Source organism: Triplophysa rosa, linkage group LG5 (assembly GCF_024868665.1).
Source record: "Triplophysa rosa linkage group LG5, Trosa_1v2, whole genome shotgun sequence".
Taxonomy (NCBI): Eukaryota; Metazoa; Chordata; class Actinopteri; order Cypriniformes; family Nemacheilidae; genus Triplophysa; species Triplophysa rosa.
In genome coordinates this window covers 18,142,559-18,165,128 of record NC_079894.1, presented here as the reverse complement: position 1 = coordinate 18,165,128, position 22,570 = coordinate 18,142,559, and the positions used below count along the sequence as shown (strand labels likewise).

Genomic DNA, 22,570 nt, shown 5'->3' with positions numbered 1-22,570 from the left:
AAAACTGAGAGACAAGAACGCGAAAGAACAGCATTTAGGAAATAATGATTCTTTACACCCATGGCACCACACCTTGATCTTTAGGCAGAGAATCCACAGCATACCTGTCACCATCTCCCGCCAGGCCGCCACCCTCCGGTTTTATTTCAGTTATTTCTCCTTTGAAACTCGCGGACCGACGTGGCTGGCGCCCGCCTTTGGTAGGCGAAGTTGAACGGTAGCCGAAGTAGAGTAGAGAGGATTCACATCCCCGCGAAAAACTTTCTCTTATTACACCGCTATATGATTCCACTCCGCGTTTTCCATTTGACGCTCGCGCCTCACAGTCTGTGTCCGCTCACTGAAGACGACAGATTGTTTCATCGACAGGTAGATGCAGTAGAGTCTACTAGCTGTTGTTGTTGTTACACTTTCTTTGCTTTTACAAAAAACGTGTTATGAAAAGTGTTGTGTTCTGCAGACATCTCTGAATAAAAACAGGTAATATAGAGTTTATTTCTAATATTTCCCGTTCTGTGGCCATAAGCGGTTCTTGTAAATAATACGCAAACACTGTTAAATCCATCCATGTAAATAAAAAATGAAAACATTCTGCTAACTAATAAACAAAGTTAAAACAACCGAACTACGGGACGCGTGAAGGGACAAACTGCGTTTAGATAGTTATTTCATTTCTGACGTTGAGATCTCTGGCAAAATGTAAATGCTAAATTAAGATGATACCTTGCAGATATACCATTCATGGATTCATGGCCTGTGAGCTGCATTAAACTGTCTCTTAGATTTACATTTAAGAATTTGACATTAAAATGATGTTATGTTAGTCATAAAGTAATTAAAACGATTTATAACAGAGGGGTGCCCTATTTGCCCTGCACAACCTCAGTTAACTAGACTTTACAAAACTATGGACCCATCTCATTATTATGAAACTATTTAAGCCATAATAAGACGTTTCATCTCATTATATGAATACAATTTTAATGTGCATTTCAAACTCATAGATCTGTCATATGCTTTACTGATGGAATTGCAATAGAATACTAATATATTTTTAACACTTTACACCGTTGCATTTGTTAACATTAGTTAAGCATTAGATTACATGTCTGCATTTGTTAATCTTTATTTTCAGTATTTACTAATATTTTTAAAAACATGCACCTGAACTAACATGAACAATTGTATTTGGCATTAACTAACAATAAACAAGATTAATAAATGCTGACAACTGTATTGCTCATTGTTGGTTTCATGTTAATGCAGGTGTTCTCAAATTTTAGATCCAAGACGTATAATCTCTCAACATCCTCGAGAAATACAGGGAGAACACACACATTTGTTCCTTTTTAGTAGTTTTCTTATTATGGATCAATAAATTTAATTTTAAAATACATAATGGTAGGGCTGTATGATTATGTCAAAAACTATACAATATCAAGGGGACTAATAATGTTGATTATTAATGTTGATTGGATTTTACATTTAAGTATGTTTGAAACTTCCTACACGCTATAAACGCACCACTTGTGGCTCCCACTGTCAAAACAAGCATTATAAACGTGTAAACCAATGAACACGTGTTATTGTTAGTCATTGGAGAGAAAAAACATTTACTAATGCTAACAAACACATGATTTTAAATAGTACGGGGCCCCGAAAACAACTCAAGCCCAGGGGCCCCCACCCTCCTAAGTCCGGCCCTGAATATAAGGAGTTTTCTTTAACACGTTCTCTTTAAAATCCCTGTGAAGACATTTAAAAGACTTTAAAGTGAGAGTTCATTCAAAATGAAAATTCTGTTATCACCCTCTTGTCATTTCTAAACTTAAGGCTTTCTTCGGCAGAAAGAAAAGAAGATATTTTTAAGAAAGTTAATTGATCAGCACTTGATCACAGTTATTGACATTTCAAAATATCTTATTTTGTGTTCTGTGAAAGAAAGAAAGTTATACAGGTTTAAAATGACGAGCGTAAGTAAATGATTTTAATATTGGGTGAACTATACAAACAACCTAATTTAGGTATGGTATTTGATGCCCTTTCATTAAAAATCTTTACAAAGATTGAAATAGACTTTCATGTCTGGACCAAGGGGCAATCTTCCGGTCTCTCGTGAAACCAACACGGAAGTGACTAAAACTGCAATTCATCGACTGGCCGCTAGAGGCTGGCTCCAAAACCGAGCAGAATCTCATTGACCCCATGTTAAAATGGCCAACTTTACAGCACAAAAAAAACATGTTTATAGCCTGGTACAAAAAATATGTTGGTCTATATAGGTAATTTTACCCTTCATGACAACTGTGAGGAGGGTGATTTTTTTTTAACTCACCCGTTTAACTTATATTAAGCCTTAAAATTCTGCAAAATAGTTGCGTGGCCACTTAAGTGACAAGTGTTTTCAGCCAACCGGGCGCCTCAGCTCCAACCAAGTCCCGCCTCTTTGCCCATTTACGATTATCCGGGAGTGACGCGCGATGCCAAGATGGCGACCGGCTCCGCCTACTTTAGGCTGCACTTTAGGCTTGTTCGACTTGATACGGCGCCGCAAGATCCGACAGGCGAATGACATCAAAGTACCGCGAGAGCGATTCGAAAAACTATAAAAGGAAGGCTTGGTTTCGAATCGCTCTCGCGGTACTTTGATGTCATCCGCTACGTCATCATAGTTGCCAAGTCCGCTTATAGTACGCGACCTTGGGCTTCTTTTTCTGTCAAGTCGCGTTAAAAAATCACTTGTTGCGGGTTTTTGGGCTTATTTTAAAAAATATGGTTGCTTGTTCCGAACCTGACAAGCAACTTTGTTTCTTTACATCTATGGTCGCAGTTTTGTTCAATCCATTAACACTGTCTGCTCGAAGGCAGGCTTTTTGTACTACATGCGGCAGAGCATAACATCACAGCACTGCGAGAGCTATTTGAAAGCATACAGAGACGTCTACTGTCGAATCACTCTCGCGGTACTATGATGTCACGCAGGAGGTCACACAACAGATCTAAGCACGTAAAACAACATAGAGAAGCCAAGAATGCTACAGTGGTCTCTTCACGTAATCATCGGCGCTCTTTGGGTAATCGGAGGTAAATATACTAAACAGATGAAATATTCACTTAAAGATAAAAAAGCATTTTATAACCGGGCTACATCATTAAACATGTTAAAAGTGTAGATCTGCGCGGTTGGCTACACAGCATTATTCAAGTTTAAGCACGTGTGAATAGCGTAATTTGTCCTCAAACACACCGCCTCCTTTCCCCTACCAACTAAACTAAATGTATTACATCTGTGACGATTAGAATGTGAAAATGAACGAAACGTTCAGATCTGATCACGGTGCAGCAAAGGGGTAGGGAGGGATGACCCTATTTATTAGGCTATAAGGTAAAGACATCAAACATTTTTATTGTATTAAATAAATGTATTGATAATTGCAGAATATAATTTAAAAAAGTATACATCAAATGCATATAGTTCAGTTTTACTTTATTATAAATGTGTGGCTGTTACAGCTACGTTAAGTGGTCATTATATCTACTCCTTTTCCATCTCTCCAGGCCTATACTGCTCACATCAGAGATTTGCAATTAATTTTTGTAAAATAATTTATGTTTGTGTTTTTCAAACAGGGTAGTGTCAGTTTAAAATGACCCAGGCTCGTTCATTAATAATAAATAATTGATAATAAATTACATTGATGATCGTGAATAATGTTGGGCTTGTTTTGGGCTAGTTTGTTACTGGAGCTGCAGTTGCTTATTTGTCTTGCAAAAGTTGGCAACACTGCGCTGCATCAAGTCGAACAAGCCTTTTTACTGTTCACAACCTACGGGCGACGTCACGGACACTACGTCCATATTTTATACAGTCTGTGGTCTGGACATTTTTACCTCATTACAGTAATACTCTGCTGGTCTCTTGGTTGTTTAAGCTGGCCTGACCAGTCAAGAACTGAACCTCGCTAAAACCAAGCATCTTGCTACTTTTACTTGATAATTTAATACATTTCTGGACTTTAAAGTAGAGATTCAAGAAATTACCGAAAGGGAGAAACCACGTAACGTAACAAAAAGTGTTCATAAACTGTAAACGCAACTGGTGGGAAGTCAGATCTTGTGACGTGGGCGGAGATCATGATTCTACTGTATAGGCCCATTGGACAAATAAAAATAAGACAAGCGATATTTGGTGCATTGGTTATGAGGAATTTAAGAGCGAGCTGTGTAGCACCACATTTCTCAAACTCCCAATATTCCTCTTATTTCTTTTTTATATGTGTAATGTTCTCAATCCAGTCCGGGAGCGCCCCCAGGTGTGTTAGGCGAGGAAGACATCCAAAATGTGCTGAGGTGTGATACAGGACAGACTTGAGAAACACTGATAAAGTCAACATTTACAAAAAAATACCCTTGAGAAACGCTGATGAAGTCAACATTTACAAAAAAATACCCTTGCGAAACACTGATAAAATCAACATTTACAAATAAAAAATACCCAAAGGCATAATCCATTTATATAATATCAATACACTCTATACCTGTATTTTTGAGAACTAGTTTTTGTCATTCGCTTTAACCCTGTCATGCATGAATTTTGTCAACCTGACCCACACATTCACTTTTTATTTTCTACTTGAGTAGACACGTGAAGAGGAGACTTTGACTGTGTGTTCTGTTGACTTGATTTTAGTTCTTTGTATACCAAAAAAATTTGAATGACGCAAAACAGTGACCTTTTAGGAAGTATTATATTGTGTTATGGGCTACAGTGTTGTGTATGTACTTGAAGTTTCACTGAAAGGTTAAAGCCTTCTGGCAATCATCCTCAAAAAAAATAAGGATGATAAAGAAAAACAATTATGCATGTGACTGGTAGGCCCATTAATAGACCTGTTTTGCCAGTTAGCTGTTGATAGCACTCCGTCATCACCAACACAACACAACGCAACACAACACAACACATTGTGTTTACACAATGACACCGCATTTTAGCAAGAGTTTAATATGTGTTATACACATTTAAGCAGCAAAATATTCGCTTACTTTTTCAAAAATATGTTTAGAGATTAAATGGAGTGCATTTTAGGTATAGTACATCATTGAGAAACAATTCAGACTGGGCCAAGCTTTCATAAAAGTGGGGAAGAATTTCAATGGTAATCAAGAATCTTACGAATGTAATTTGAATTTGTATTGTTTTGACCCTTTTAGCATAGTTTACCTGTTACTTATCTCATAGATGTATAGTTATTTTTAATGAATAATGAAAACAAAATATTGATGCTGGCATTGATTATGAATGCTGATTTTTGTAATCATCTATTGTTTCTATATTGATTGAAGTAATGCTCACAAACAGTACTTTGTTTCTGGTTTCACAGAGGGACCAAAAAAGTGGCAAAATAACTGGCTCTGCGTAGCTTAAAGACTTCCAAAATGAGAATGCTATAAACCTCTTCCAAACCAAACAAAAATGTGTGGTGCAAATACCGTGTATAAAATTACAAAAACACAATTGATCATTCAAACGCAGCAATGCTTGAAGTGCTTAAATGCAGCCAAAATAAGTTTGTCTTAAGTGTATGAATATATTTTGGTACAGTCTGAGAGCTCAGTTCAAGGTGTGTTTAAGATCCTTGAGTAATTATCGGCAGTGAGACAGTCACGTGGTTTCCTAACAAAAGACCTCAGAAGTCTCAACTTGCGTCAGTAAGAACCACAAACAAACATAAGTCTTCCATACAGTTATTATTATGAACATTGTTTGAATTGGAATACCATGTTCTCATTTTCAGACAGCTTGGCTTGTGTTTCTTTGCTACATCTCAGATTGTAGTATTACAGCTTTCTAGAGCTAATGGAGTGGCTCAGAGATGACGTATTTTTGTATGCAAATCCCGGAAGCGAGGTAGCATTTTAAGACTTCCGGTTCAATTGCCCTAACGTCTATGGGATTTTAGAATGGGTTTTTGGTAAATCACCTGAAATAAGGTCTGTAGCAAACAAAACCTCTAAATATTTTCAGGTTTTAATCAATGACTAAAATGGCGGTTGCTAACAATTTGCTAAAAGCAACTACTTTCTTTGGCGGGTAAGTTAGACGTCTTTGCGCATATAAATCTCATTCACGGATTCATTCACGGAGTAATTACTTACCAGGGAACACGTTTTTAATAAAGCTTGAGAAAGTTGTCGGAGGCTTGGTGGTGGTGACGTTGATATCGACAGACCATATGTGTAACTTACTCTTGTTATTAGAATCCTGTTAGCTTTTACTTCTGGTGATTGTATTTAGGCTTCAAAAATAGCAAATATTGTGTTAATCTGTAAATCATGAACATTTGTTAATCACAGATTTTATTTTTATGCGATCTTCCAAAAGTCAATGGGGAAAAGGCATGGGCTGAATCCGAAATACTTCCTACTGTATAGTAGGCAAAAATCAGTAGGCGAACGAATAGTATGTCCGAATCGTCAGTATTCACAAAACAGTAGGCGAGAAATACTCGTGTGGTGGATGTGCGTATACAAATGTGGCATCCGAATACGCCTACTTACCTACTATGTAGTAGAAGAAAACAGTACTTGTACAGAGTAGTATGTCCGAATCGTCAGTATTCATAAAAAGTAGGCGAGAAATCCTGAATGGTTTACTGGTTATGCCCAGATTTAGAAGTACTCAGCGACGGATACTTGAGATACTTCTATATCCCATGAGCCACTGCACGGGACAGAATACCACACACAGCCCGCAAAACAGTCTCAGCCGACTTTCATGTACAATTAAACATGTTGTTAATTATTGTAAAGCTAATGTAACATTAACATTGACCTTGCTTTGTTTTATATTTTGCATAGTTTTAATTCATAGAATTTAAATACGAAGCATTAATATTGAGCTTGGTTTCAGCGGTTTATTTGCGTTTGTGTTTTATATGTATATTTGCCCTTTACAATATTATATATTGCTTAAATGTTTTTTTTAACTCACATTTATAACAAAATACATGATAATTATTCATATGATCATTTTAATCAGGTGGTTTCAACTCAAATTAAATTACTTATTTATCCAAACGAAAAATCAAGAGACGTGTAAAAATGGTGTAGTTTTATAGACAAGGAAAGAAAAGAACAGATGAGGAGAAAGTGAAAGATAAACGAGAGCGTGGTCAGATAACATTTAGATAACGTCCATGTTAAAACATAGCCTACTTGGCACATAAAAACACCACAGAAGAGATTTACTCAGGTTGTTTTTAATACTACAATAGAATGCATCTACGTGAGAGACATCAACCAATAGGCAGAATACAGACAAAAGAATAATTAGCAGCAGTTTACAGTCAAGCATGTTTCTGTTACAAAAAGAACATTCCATTGGCATAATCATTCCTCACAATGTGTGTATGGGCCTGTTATTGCCGAAATTAAACTGAGAAAACGCATCGCAAAATCACAAAGCTGTTGTATTCCTTTTAATTGTTTACTTATCAAAAGCATATTGCCGATCGCATTAATGCTACACCCATTCAGGCAAAACAGTACATACCCATTTATCCCTCATTAAGTAGGTACTTACTGAAATTGAGTACCTACTCATTGAGTGTGCCATGAATACATTTCGGACATACTGCGTCCGCCATGTTTTATGGTCATGCGACCCGTATACTCTTTGACCTATGACCTATTAACAACAACCTACACGTGAGAGTTGATAAAAACATAATTTAGTGACGAGAAATTCATTTATTGGCACTTACATTAAAAACGGACGTCCGCCTTAAAGTTTTCCGCTATATTTATTTGATTTACTTTTGAAATTTGACCGTTGCTCAGCTCCCGTGTCATCATGGGATAGATAAGTGTCCATCCGATCCACACTCGAAAGTAGTAGACCATCCGGGTATTTCTCGCCTACTGTTTTTTTGCCTACTGAGGTTTCGGACATACTATTCATGACTCATACTCATTTTCGCCTACTACATAGTATGGAAGTAGGCGATTTCGGACGCAGCCATTGGCTTTCGGTCGAGGGAACCAGCATCTTACTTCCGGGTTAGCCTACAAAAATACAAAATTTAACATTTCTGCAAAAGAAAATTGATCGCCAGAATGCAACTTTACCATAGAATTCATTAGATTCTTTCTAACACTTGTTTTATAAATGACAATAACTTTATGTGAAACACATACAGTATTTAGTGCACAAACATGAGACTGATTACCTCACTTGTATTTTTAAGATGTTGTTTCCTTTTCGATAAATTAACTATTTTTATGCCAGTTCAAATGGATTAAGTAAACTGTGTAAAAAGTTTAAATGAAATTAATTGAAAAATAAATAATGAAATGATTGCAATGTCATGCAATGAAATTAAGTATCCCAAATAAAATGTTTTACTTACTGTTTAATTACATATGGATCAAATTTTCTATTTCTATTTCTGTTAAAGATTATGTTTATGTTACTATTTACAAAGGAAGTTAATATGAAGAAGTCAAACATTCAAACAAGAAAAATTACAAATAATAACTTGCTCAAAAATGTAAATATAAAACATTTAGTTTGGGCTACTTAATTTCATTGCATGCCATTTGCAATCACTTTCCATTTTAATTGTATTAATTACTTTCAATTAATTTCATTTCAACTATTTACACAGTTTACTTAATCCACTTGGACTGGCAGAACAATTAGCATCCCTGCTGAAAAAACAGCATATGCTGGGTTAGGTATGTTTTGATCCTGGTTTGACCATCTTAAACTAACTAAGGACCAGCACATGACCAGCTTAAACCAGCACAAACCAGCATCAAAACATGATGTTTTTTTCAACAGGGATTTGTCCAAAAAGAAACAACATTGTAAAAGTGATCAGTCTCTTTGTGATTTGTGCTATATTTAAAAAAAATTCACATTACCTTCCTTTGTAAATATTAATATAAACATGATTTTTAACAAAAAAAGGCATTTTGATCCACATAAACAGTAAGTAAAATAAAGAGTAAAAATTGAGTAAAAGAGATCAAATCAGTTCATATGGTCAAAATTAGGGCTGCAACTAACGATTATTTTGATAATCGGTTAGTTAGACGATTATTTTTCCGATTAATCGATCAATCAGATAAAAAGTATAATTGGATCTTTTGCTTATAACTAAATCAGAAATGGGGAAAGTATACACAACTAAACTCATTAACCTTCTCCCAAAATGTTGTGGATGACTCCCTAATAAACACACCAAGGCTGATGAGTTGATTCAGGTATGTCATATTAGAAGCAGCCGACATAGTCTCTCCCAACGTGGGAGGGAGGGGACGGTTGGCCAAGGAAATCATTATTTTTTTGTGGCATGAAAAGTGACATATTTGTCATTCAAATGTAGTGAAGAACAGTAAAAAGTAGGCCTACTTAGAAAAATATATACTTATACTACAAAAAGTGTACTTAAGTGCAGTACAAGTAAATGTACTTCGTTACTTCCCACCTCTGAACCAAATAAACCCCCAAATCAGAGTATTTAGCCACAAATTGGGTTTTACTAATATAATCTTTAATTTTGTCATTTAAAAGACCTCTCCCCTTTAAACTTCAAAACCGCGCGGCTTGTAGAGATGCACACGCACCTCGCGCTGCACGGAGAGAAACGTTTTTACGACTTTAAAACTGCGCAACTTGTGCCGCACGGAGAGACATATCTGTCTTAAAAACTGCGAACCTCGCGCTGCACGCAGAGACGCGTGTACAGAGAGACACATCTGACTTAACCCTTCTTAATATTTATATATAAAAAATTCTACATTTAACTTGTTGCGTTTACCTAGAAAAACAGCATTTTGCACCACATGAATTTATAGAATATTTAGGATAATATTAACATTTATTACATTTGATGCAAGTTTTTTTCAAAGGGTAAATGCATTCGAGCTATTAATGAAATTTTTTACTGTATCTACAGTATACATTTTTTCATACACAGTACCTGTTCCCTGGCTTTTGAACCAATGACCTTTGCACTGCTAATGCTTTACCAACTGAGCTACAGAAACACTTCTGTATATAGGCTATACATATGTATAGATATACACACAAAAAAAAACAACATTCAACAGCTTCAAAAGTTTTCCTGTTACTCAGTTGATAGAGCATCGGTTATGGGCCCTATACACTGCAGTATACCCTCTTCACTGCCAGTCATTTTGAATAAAAAGATCCACCAAAATGCAAAATTGTAAATGTAAACTGAACACTAAATACAATTTCACAATAGTTAGTACTGTTTTTGCTACTGGGAATCTGTTGTGCAGATTGTGTGTGTGTGTGTGCGTGTGTGCGTGCGTGCGTGTGTGAGTGTGTGTGCGTGTGTGTGTGTGCGTGCGTGCGTGCGTGCGTGCGTGTGTGTGTGTGACCCCAAACATCAACGATTAGGTTAAAATGTGTACAGACATTCTGAAAACTCTGTAGCATAAGATGAACATGTCTATGAATTATTTTAATGAAATTATAAAAAGTCAGAAAGAATCAAGTTTTAAATATATATTTAGCATATTTTTAAAAAATGTAAAAGTAGCTTTGGGGTCAATTTGACCCCAAACATAACAGGAGGGTTAAAAACAGTGCAGCTCGGGCTGCACGGAGAGACACGTCTGACTTTAAAACTGCAATGCTCATGCTGTACGGAGAGACACGTCTAAAATTGTAATTTTAAAAGGAAAGATGACGTGCTTGATTTACGCAGCTTGCAAGTGACGTCACAGACCAACTAATCGATAATGAAATTCGTTGACAACTATTTTCATTATCGATTATTATCGATTTTATCGACTAGTTGTTGCAGCCCTAGTCAAAATAATAAAGTTGTTTCTTATAACATAACCATAAACCGAAGTGCAAAATCAGTTTAGATCCCATCAGACTCCAACCAGATAGCTGAGCTTTATAACATTACCTGTCCAGTTGAGGGCGTTCTTTCTGTATGCACTCATACAAAATGTAAGGCTTCATAAAATATGTATTCAGTTGTGGGACCTTGTGAAGTGGCAAGTTTCTGTAACAAAAACTTGGTTGGAATGGTGTTAGCAAACAGTGAAGCTCATCGTGTTGATTTTTTATATTTAAAATGAAGCATACAATTCTCAGTGTTGTAACCACAACAATATAAATCTATTGCAGATGTACTGAAGTGAATCATCAAAAGTGGAACAGCTGGTTTTGATTATACTTGTTCTACAGGTTACTCCTGGTGTGTCAGAGAAAGATTGCTTTAACTGAAAAAAAAGAGAAAAGAAGGTATTATTGCTTTCCAGGGAATAAGTTTTGAATTTGGTTAGTTCTAGAAAAATTAAGCAAATCTGACTCTCATAATTCTGAAATCGTCATCTTTTCACAGCAACATGGACAGAGAATGACTTAAGAAAACAAATCTCCTGGCTGTTGTAAATATGTATGTGCAAGACTAAATGAGTAAAAATGGTTTCTTAAACTGCAACAATTTGTGTGATTCTGTTCCTTGTGACAACTTCACTGCTAACTCGTGTGTGTATGGTAAAATAGTCAAAACATGGTGTACACCAAAGGTTACCTCATAAACACTTGATCAACACAATGAAAGTTCCTATTTTCTAATCTTCATTTGTTTGGTAACAGTGACGAGAGGCGGAAACACTATGGCCATGGCTCTATACGCACATCTTGAGCGTGGCATAGTTTTTCTGATGTCAAGTACCAAAAATAGACACTGTATCACTTTTGTGTTTTTGGAAAAGTGCATTGTGATGAGAACCTGGCCAAAACAAATGACATTAAAAGATATTTTGTTCCATTTTAAGTGGATGTTTTGTGTTATAGATCATGAGATTTCACTGTTTGCAATGGAAACTGGTTGTTTTTCAACACACTAGCATATTTTGGAAAGTAATATATGAGAAATGGTGATATGTAGACCAGATTATGTAGAATGTAAATCAAGTACAAAGAAATATAATATAAATTTCCTAAAAACATCAAAACGTTGATGTCACTATTAAAACATACAAAACCCTATATTTCTGAGAGTTTGAGTATTAACTTTAATGTTTACCACTGTGAGTGCCTGGATTTTTTTTAGTTTCATTAGCAGAGATTGTCAGCTTTAATTTTCAATTTGTAAAACAAGTGGATACTTATATTTACATTTATTCATTTAGCAGACGCTTTATCCAAAGCAACTTACAAGTTGGGTAAACAATGGAAGCAATTGGGTCAGCATGGACAACAATAAGCATAAGTGCAATAAAACATGTCTCACTAAGCCCAGTGTAGAGCTAAGTTTTTTAAGATTTATATATATATATATAGATAGATAGAGTAGAAAAGATATAGAAGTCAGAAATGATCAGTCAGGTCCTGACGAAAGAGATGTGTTTTCAGCCGATTCGCCGCCCACAGAATCTAAATTTACTTTAAATAAAGAAACTGAATATCAAACATATTGTATCATCATGTTAAGCACTAATGACGTTTCACAAGGGAATAGGCGAAATGGGGAAAGTCAGCCAGCCATCTGCTTTTCATTAAAGTTATCGTGACTGGTGCTGGTTTATTTGTCTTTGGATAAAGGGATTTCTCCTCCATGGAATACAGCAGGACGATTTAAAAAAATATTGATATAAATATTGCTCCTTTTTCTATTTAATAAAAGAGACTTTTTTCTAAATTGTTATTTTCTGCTGTACAATTAAACTTCTGCCCCATTTAATTAATTAATAGTTTTGGAGTTTATAAGTTCTACTAAAGGATGCCAATTCCACAGTGCCTCATATTTTCGGCAACCATGGCAAATCTTTATTATATTACGTAATAAATATAATTGATAAGCATTAAATCAATTGCTAATGAAAAATGAATGAAAGCCTGTTAGGAGGATTTTTTTAAATTTATGAATATTTAAAATATCTTGCACTGTTTAATAGCCTTATTTAATTTCTCTTTATTTAGCCTCAGTCAAGGAAGACTTTCTTTCTTCCAAATGTTTTATTGAGTGGAAAGTTTCTAATTGTAAGTTTCAATAAGGTAAGAGGTGTAGCGCAATATACAGTTATGGGGCTTAAAATTCCTAAATGGCTTGAGCCAAAGCTTTCTGCCAAGTTAATAAATGTCAACGTAAAACAATTTGAAGTGTCACACACTCATCTGCTCTTTAATACTACTTATTAAAGTTTTTTAAAAGCATGCTGATTTCCAAGCCCAACCCATCAGGTAGTTGAACACTATTAAAAAGTAGAATTTTCACTATGTCAAAAGGTAGACAATGGTAACAGTACACAATGTTCCCTGACTGGAGGAACACCCCCTTTGTGCAGCTGGCACGACGTGCACCACGACATTTTATTCCTTTTTATTCGATTACATACATATTATAAAAATGCACCATTCGTTGTGCATGTTAAATACGAATTTTGGGCATACAATTTACATGTTGTTAAAGAAATGCAAGAAATGGCACAATGCATTAGTGCAGGGCAAAAAATAGACCGTACCATCATTTCGGGGGAGAGAGGGTGAATTCTTTTACATCAACGCTTCCAAGTCCTTTATATAAACTGTATGTGATTAATACAAAGCTCTGAAACCTTTTGGATATACATGATAATAAAGGCAAGGCCAAATACCTATATAAAAACTACAATGATAGTACAGTTTTATGAAAACAACAACCACTGAATTTCCAGCTTTTAGAGTGTCCCCTACCTATGTTTATGGCATCGTCCAAAGACACTTATAACGTCCCAAGCTTTGTAAGAGTTTGAGACGTTCACAACATTGTTCATTATGGACGTGTAGATTAACGCAACGTAACTTTAGGAGGTTGAATTATTAACAAGTGAACATGTATGTTCTTCTTACGCACGATCATTAACTTTAGCGCTAAGTTGTATTTTTAATGACTGTCTGACGATTTTTTTACGACTGGACATTTGCATTAAGACGAAACATAAGGAGTTTTTACGTTTTGAACGTCGTCCTACCATTGTTTTGCGCGTTCCTTACGGAAATATTTCGTGGATTCGTTTATTGTTGTTTTACGTTTAGATCTACAGCACTTAAAGGCCGTAATTCACTTCTGCAACACAATCCATTGTTGAAGAAAGGATGTCATCGTCTGCAGAACCATTTTCCTACATCGAAATGAGTCGGGTCAGCACGACCGGCACAGGTAACGTTACATAACTTTATTAAATCTCTCCTTCTTTGACACTTACGTTAGGCTTTTCTAGTCGCTCTGTCTTTGTTCTGGTTCGAAACCAGTGTTTGTGTCACACTTACAGTTAAACTAGGTTACGAATCAACATTATTTTTATATACATTTGCGAAAGTTAATATGAAAGTGAGCTGACACAGTCTGGGACTTTTTTTATTCGTTGAATTCAGCATGTCTCAACATGTCATCGCCGAGTTCATTGGGGTCAGCAGTGCGGGCCACAAAATCGTCAACCCTACTACGGGGAGACTGGGTTCATGAATATTACATAGAAAACCGTGACGTCGCTTGGTAACAGTCATTCAGTGTCCAGTCGCGCAACTGCATTAATATGCATTGTCTACGCAACGTCTGCCTTCCGGCCAATCAGCTGTAACTGCTGTCGGAACGTCATGGTACAGGATTATTATTTATGAGCGACGCCGTTTCTATAGTAGGATTCGCAGATGGGCAAAGGGGAATACCGGGGAAATCCTGAGCGTTCTTCAGTCTACAGCTGTCACTTTAGACCGTCTGCTAATAGCTCTAGACGAACGTCTTTATAGAAACATATCATGTCTTATAAGCACTAATGTTGGCTTGTGAAGTGAATAGTTGAAATGTTGGGAATTAAAGTTTCTGTTTCTGCTGGCCACCTGCTTTTCATTACAGGAATGGCGACTCGCGCTCTGTTCATTTCCTTCTACATACGCGTTTAGATATTTTTTCTCAAGTAGATTACTAAAATACTAATATTAGTTTGTAGTATGGGTTCTTTAATCTGTATTTGATTTTTATAAAAAAACAAGTGTTTTGGGATTATGAATGATAGATACAATTAGGTGAATGGGTATATGTTATAGAATGTTTTTTTTTTTTAAGTAATCACTACTTAAAATGTTGTGAATTTTAAATGTGAATTGCATTTAATATTTACTTTATTGTAATTGGTATTACAAATCAATCGAAATTAAATCAATTTTGACTATTTAGACAAACCTTTAAGCTGATCTAGTTTGACTGATATAATATATATATGATGACATCATTTGCAACCACATAAGGTTTTCCAGTCTTTTAGAAAGGTAGCATATGATGAAATATATGTTTTAAATATGATTTAACATATTTTTTCATCTTAATAATAACTTGTATGTGTTTCTTTAATCAGACATCAGTAATGATGATCATCTGCTGGAGGAGATGGAACCAAACACTTTATTACAGGAGGCCGAGTGGTACTGGGGTGACATATCACGGTAAGAAATTTTCAACAATTTTATTTTTGAACTTCTATATAATTTTGTTTATTTACAATCTCAAACATATTAAAGTCTTCCTATGTTTGATGTCTTGCTACATTTGGTTTCAAAAAGGTTTCAAAATATATATAAACATTTATTTTAACTTGATACTTCTGGTGTCTGACTATTAGAGAGCAAGTGAATGAAATACTCTACGGCATGCCGGATGGTGCTTTCCTTGTCCGAAATGCCTCCTCCAAGGTTCAGGGAGAATATACGTTAACAGTAAGGTAAGGACAGCAGCAGTTTTAGGAGTCTTGTTTTATTGAAAATGGAACCGTCATGTCTATTAACAAGTGACCTACTAATCATTTAAAAATCTCCATAGGAAAAATTCATCCAACAAACTCATTAGGATCTATCATCTGGATGGGAAGTATGGATTCTCTGAGCCTCTCACCTTCACCTCAGTGCCAGAGCTGATATCTTACTACAGGCACAGAACCTTAGCCCACTATAACACTGCCCTGGATGTCACGTTGGCTTATCCAGTGTGCCACCATAGTCCGGTTAGTATCTCCTCAATGACTGCTATGGTAAAGATATACATTTTTACCTGTGGACATTTTTATTCATTAAACTTGTGTGTTTTTAGGATAAACCTGTGAAGGATGAGTATTCAGGTGCTTCCAGAGAAAAACTACAGGAATATTTAAGGCTATTTCAAAAAGCGACGGAGTATGACCATCTATACGATGCCTATGCCACGCTGTTACAGGTAAGCCATGAAAATGCGAAAATAATAATTTTGGACATAGAACTCTAAAGAAATTTTACTAAATACATTGCTCTCCTAAGACTTTCCCTGTTGCTACACAGGAAATTCAAAGGAGAAATGCTGTTGAGACCTTCAATATATCAGACGTGACAGAAGAACTGTGTCATTCGGAAGAAGACTCATGCAGGAACTTTGAAGAGGGAATCTACAGTGATTCGAATGAGTGAGTGTTAGATCTGCTACAGGTCCTGAATGTTTTTCTACAGTCATGCGCATAGGAATACATACACGTTGTATTTGAAAGCATAAGCACTGTTAATAATAGACATGGTATTATAGATATATAATTATAAAAAGGAGATCTTTGTTTCCTGAAGACCATGTGAGCGGTTTGACATGCTAAATAAATAAATGCAAATGGTTCTTGCTCCATGCAAAATTCTGTGCTGGGATGCTAGGGGTGATTGTCAAGGCATTGCTATGTGGTTGCTAGGGTGTCCTGAACATTTTTAGCATGCTTCTGTACAGTTGCTAGGTGGTTGCTGTTGTGCTCTGGTTGGTTGGGAGGGTGTTCTGGGTGATTGCTTGTCCAAGTCAAAAGAGCTCAAGCCTGTATGATATTCTAACCCCTAGATATAGCTCAGGTTTCATCCTTCAGTCTTTTGTCCAGTATGAAGGCAGAATTTAACAAATGATCTACCAGTCACTGCAAATCATTCCAGATATTTATTTAAAAAAATTACAAAATATTGGTACCTGTATAATAATTTTTTTAACATATAATGGTATATTTAACATAGAACGGTAAAGAGTATTGTAAACCATCGCAAAACAGCAACCCAAAACAATTTAATTCCTTACTGATAGCCAAGTCAAAAGCAGCAAGTGTGGATGCATCTGACTGCTTTGTCTGATGCAATAGCTCTGTAAGGTCTGTCGGAGACAAAGGGACAATGGCTGGTCATTTAGAGGAACAGCTGGGATACTGCTCTCAGACCTCCTAATGGCCACATTATGATCCTGATGTGTAACAGAATTATCATGGATAGATCGAACAGAGAGTTTAATAAACAGATATAGACTATTGAATTAAAGAGTCTCTACTTTCTCAGGTGTCCGTGTGAGGCGAAAGAGAATCAAGAAAGGAGTGCAGAGGTGTTTGAAGAAGGTAGCTGGTTTGTGGGAGATCTCAGTCGAAGTGAGGCAGAGGAGCTACTTCACGGCAAGCCGTCTGGAGCTTTCCTTATCCGCAACAGCAGCTCGAAGGATTGCTATGCCTGCTCTGTAATGTAAGTACATTTATGATAATTCAATTGCAAGTTAGTAAGCTACAAGTTGGAATATACACTAATGCGGTTCCTAACAGCATATGATGAAAATATTTCTTAAAACCTAATATACTTATGTTGTAGATAATCTTGTGTATGACAAAGCCTGATCCATATTTTAAGAAAGAAAGAGACTGTGTGACTGACATACACTACATGGCCAAAGTATGTGGCCACCCCCTTCTAATTATCGGGTTTGGCCTTTTCAGCTGTATTCATTATTAACAGGTGCATAAACTCAAGCTTACAGTTTCGTAATCTCCTTAGACAAACATTTTCAACAGAATGAGGCGTACCAAATAGCTTGATAGCTTTCATCGTACCAAATAGCTTGGTAGCTTTCATCGTGGCGTTGTGAAATTATCCCATTAGAAAAAAACGTTGTCTCGACGCATTTCCACCGAAATTACCTGGAACAATTTGTCCCAGGAACATTTTTTCTCCCCAGACCTGTTGCTGTCTGCATTTCCATAGCAGTCTAAAGTATCGTGAAGACTAGGCAAATCAGTCCTGTGACTAGGACTGCATGTGACTGCTCCTCCCAGTCCAGGAGGGGGTGGTAATGTCGAACAACGATGACCTCACATAAAGCTACAGACACTCGTTTGTGCGACAATGCCCCGCTTGTATAACCGACTAGATATTTTTAAGTATACATTTTCATTGCGGGTCATCGTTTCCAATTCCCGTTGGATTTCGTCCTCAGCAAAAACACTTAAAGATCGGGTATCATGCTATGTCATGCATTCTGACTTCTTTACACTGTTAAACGTGCTGGCTTCTCATGCTTAACATGGTCAACTTGTTAAAAAACGAGTTGGATGTATGACGTAGTATTTCTGTACTTGATACACTTCCCCGGCACTCCAACTTGTTTCGGAAAGTTTTTTTATAATTCTGGATCGCTGTGACGTCAAAGGGATCCTATTCATTTTATTGGCCACTCTCCCAGAAAAGCACAGCAAGGCGAAAGAAAGAGCCCGCCCACGAGCCAACCGACGAGTGTGACCCGCTTACCATCAAGATTATCTTCGCTGCATCAAGACGGCTGCGCTGCAGTTCGTTACTCTTGCGATAGTGAAGTTTAGGTGTGTCTGTTTGTTTACGGCATTTCAGTGATGGATGTTATGTTGGTCACTAAAAGCGTCTGCTAAATGACTAAATGTAAATGTTATATAAATGGTGGATTTAACGCTGGATTTGGTGATCGTTTGAAACTGATAGATGGCGCGGTCCCAGTGCTAAAAGATGCCGGACATGAACTGCACGCGGTCAAACTAAATCACACATCTGTGTTTTGTTGGCAATCGTTGTGTACGTGCATAATGTACAAAACACGAAGGGATGATGTGATGATGTGTTGCTTGCTCGTGCTGTAGTTCCATCCCACTCTCCCCACTACTCCCACCTCTAGCAGCTCGTGTTTTTCTGGAAATAATCGTACAGCTGTATCTCTCTTTTATAAATTTGATCAAACTAAATTCGAAGATACGACGTATGCAATACTACTAGGGGTGTAACGATACACTCAGCTCTCGATTCGGTACATATCTCGATACTGGGTTCACGATATGAAACACATCTCGATATTTTGAACAAAATTCAAAAATGAAACTGAAATTCAAATAACATTTATTTTCAAAATATTAACAGTATATATTTCAGTAACTTATTTTGTTGCACATACAACTTAATAAAGAATTTTAACATTTTAAAGCTTAACTGAAATTAGAATTAAGATCAGTGTCAATTTTGACAGCAAATTTTGATTTAGTTTTAGTCATAGTCTTTTGACTAAAATGCAATTTAGTTTTAGTCATCCCAATTTATCATAGTTTTAGTCTATTTTTAGTCGACGAAATCTACATTATATTAGTCTACTAAAATTTATCTGGTTTAACTAATTTAAATTGTGTAATTAAATGTTCCATACAAAGATTTACCTGTTTCGACATAATTTTCTTTACCTTGGAATTAAATTAAACCAGGTCATTACCTTTATTTTTCAGAAAAGTTGAGTAACTACTGGATATGCATTGTTGCAACACAGAGAATATTAGACCATGAACGACATGTAGCAGTTCAGTCAGTCTCATTTTGACTCAATTGACTCGTTCGTTCAGTGAAGGGCGTGTTCATTAAGTACATTCAACCAATGAAACGCTCTGACAGAGCGCTATTGGCTCGTGTCTCTTTGAAGCTGCGCTGTCTTTGCTTGAGACAGTAATGAATGAGAAAAATCTTTCAAAAAGACATACTACATAAACTGTATTACATTTCATGCAGATCACATACTAGTTTTTTAGCATGTCATTCGATCTTTTAATATACAGTACGACTCACTTCATCGCTTCTCTGATCGGAACAGCGTTGGTTTCTTTTGGCTTATTTTATGTTGCATATCACGTTGTGCAGCAGCTCACGTTAGCTGATGAAACAACATTGGCACTCAAGATTAATATGAGATTGGCAGAAACTTCCTGTGATACGCGATCTTTAATAAAGCCTGGACCTCGTCGTCGGTCCATCTGTCGTATTTTTTATCCATTTCAAACAGTAAACAGCTGAAACTACACGCACCGCAACAAACTTTTAAAAATGGTGGTTTGCTTTTACCGGAACACGATGCAGCATGTAGAGTCAACCAATGATATTGTGAACTCAATCAATCAGCATATTCGATGACCAAGGCCCACCCCTGAATCTTCTGGAACTCTGGAAAAGTACTACATCATGAGGAATTTTTACCTGGAATTTTGTTTTGATCCCGGTTACTGCGGTGGAAACTCACCGAGTACTGCCCCAAAGTCCTGAGTTCCGGGGGAAAGTTCCCGCAGTGGAAATGTGCCGTCTTTTTTCGTAGTGCTAGCCATGTGTTTGAAATGTCCAAACCCTGCTCATCATCTCTTTATCCACAGGGTCGGCAACCAAGTGAGGCACTGTGTGATTCGCCAGACCGAGCACGGCTACGGATTTGTTGAACCGTTCGATCTGCACAAGTCTTTGAAGGACCTAGTTATGCACTATCATCACACGTCTTTGGCACAGCACAACCAGGCGCTGGACGTACGGCTTGTGTATCCAGTCCACATGTCTTCTGCTCCTGCCGGTCACAGCTGAGCCCGCTCGCCCTGACTGCAGAAGACTTCTCGATGAAGATCACTAAGTGCACTAAGACTGAATTAGACTTCGCCGTAGTTGGCACGTGGCTTTGCATTACAATGTGAACAACGTACACTGTGCGAAGGATGGAACCAGCTGTCAAGGCTGTTGAATATATTGCACTTTCTAAAGGACAAAGCATTCCACATGGTCATAATGATACATCAGTTCTTGAACAATATTTGATGAGCCCACCGTAGACATGTTTACAACACTAACAATATAAACGACAGGATTTGTAAGTGGCAGTTTTCGTGGCGAGGAATGCATTTAACTTTTCTAAGATTCAATCATTATTGAAAACATTTAAAATGTATTATGTGAATGTAGCACAATGAGGTGCAGTTATTGCATTGCATTTATTGAAAGGCAAACGTTAAAATCTTGCTTTATTTCTGATTCAAGATACAGTATGCGCAGTTCAGTTTTTTACGAATACGCACCCATGATTTTAAGTTGACGCAGGGTGTATATTTGTTCCAGGTACTGTTTTCAAAAACTGTTTTTAACAGTACAGCTTGAAAGAAGAAAACTTGAATATCTGAAGCCCAGCAAGCATCTGTTAAAAACAATCACAAGACGTACTTGTTGAATTTAAGTTTGTGGCATATTTCTAATGTTTACTATTTTTACTATGCTTTTTAGGATAGCCAGGACAGTTGAGTTGTCATATGGGCTGAACAGCCTACTTTACAGACTTCATGAATGCTTTGAGTTTAACAAACAAGTGAGTCTATGGTGAATGACATGATGCCAAACCGCTCATCCTTAAAATGAGCAAACTTTTTTTTAAATGATTTTTATTTTTTGCTACAAAGTTTAACCTTGCATGCTTTAAGAAAATAAAAATATAAAAGAGCCTATAAGTTTAGAGCCTGCGCTTAATTTCTTTCGTATGAAACTGTCCTATAATCTGAAAGTTTAAAATAGAAAATTTGTTTGTTCAATTGTGTATTCAGTTGTTTGATTTGAACAGAATATGAGACAGTTTTAACTATAACAACTTAACAGATTTTATTTACAAATTTGGCTTCCCTTTCGAGGGAACTCTACGCTGTGTCGAAATTGTGACGCTATGGGATCGCCCTCTGCGTGATCGCGTCTGAAGCACGTATGTAAAATCAGTCCAATGGGGAGACAGCACGTCATAGGTGGGTGACGTAAGGCACCAGGAAGCGCATTCCAACAGCCAGCTTCAGCCTTTTGTGCCTCAGCAAGCCGTATGTGTGTGTCTGTGCGTGCATTTAGTGAAAGTATGTCTAAGAATTTTAAGTCTTGTGCTCCTCCGTGTCCACACGATCTGTGTGTGGTCTGTCTCGGTGTTGAGCATGCACGGTCAGTTCTCGAGGGAGTGTTGAAGCGAATCGACCTTACAACGCAGAAAGAAATCTCGGAGACAAGGGTTCCAGATGCCAATTGTTCAATCTTTATTTGCTCGAGCAAGCAAAGTGAGATATTCAGAGTTCATCTGAAGTGATCCAACAACTATACATCTGACTCCACACTTTATACAGAAATCTCAAGTTGTTTTTCATATTGTTCACCAATCAGGTTTCATGTGATATCATCCTTTTTTGTTAGCCCGTCGCCTTTCTCATTTGCTATCATTATATTCCAATCAGAATTCCTGGACCGCCCCTTGGCCCACTCCTCTTGCCTTTTGTCACAGTTATGTTTCAACCTTCTTTATTTGGAATATAATCGTGGCAAGTGTTCCTCAAATTTCTAAAAAGAAAAACATACACATGCATCTCACGCGCTAAGAAAAACATATACACCATTATGTAAGAAAAACATATCTGCCATTGTGTTCCCCACCATATGCATCATATGTTC

The 22,570-nt window shown here is 36.8% G+C and overlaps 1 protein-coding gene across 1 annotated transcript; it reads left to right on the top strand.

The window, feature by feature from the left end:
- The first annotated feature begins 13,780 nt into the window (after positions 1-13,780).
- Positions 13,781-21,619, top strand: pik3r3a (phosphoinositide-3-kinase, regulatory subunit 3a (gamma)). Its single transcript, XM_057334808.1, has 8 exons — positions 13,781-14,198; positions 15,394-15,481; positions 15,658-15,756; positions 15,855-16,035; positions 16,122-16,244; positions 16,346-16,467; positions 17,357-17,533; positions 20,491-21,619. The coding sequence occupies exons 1-8, from the start codon at positions 14,135-14,137 to the stop codon at positions 20,690-20,692; spliced, it is 1,056 nt and encodes a 351-aa protein (XP_057190791.1). The 5' UTR covers positions 13,781-14,134; the 3' UTR covers positions 20,693-21,619.
- Positions 21,620-22,570: the final 951 nt, after the last annotated feature.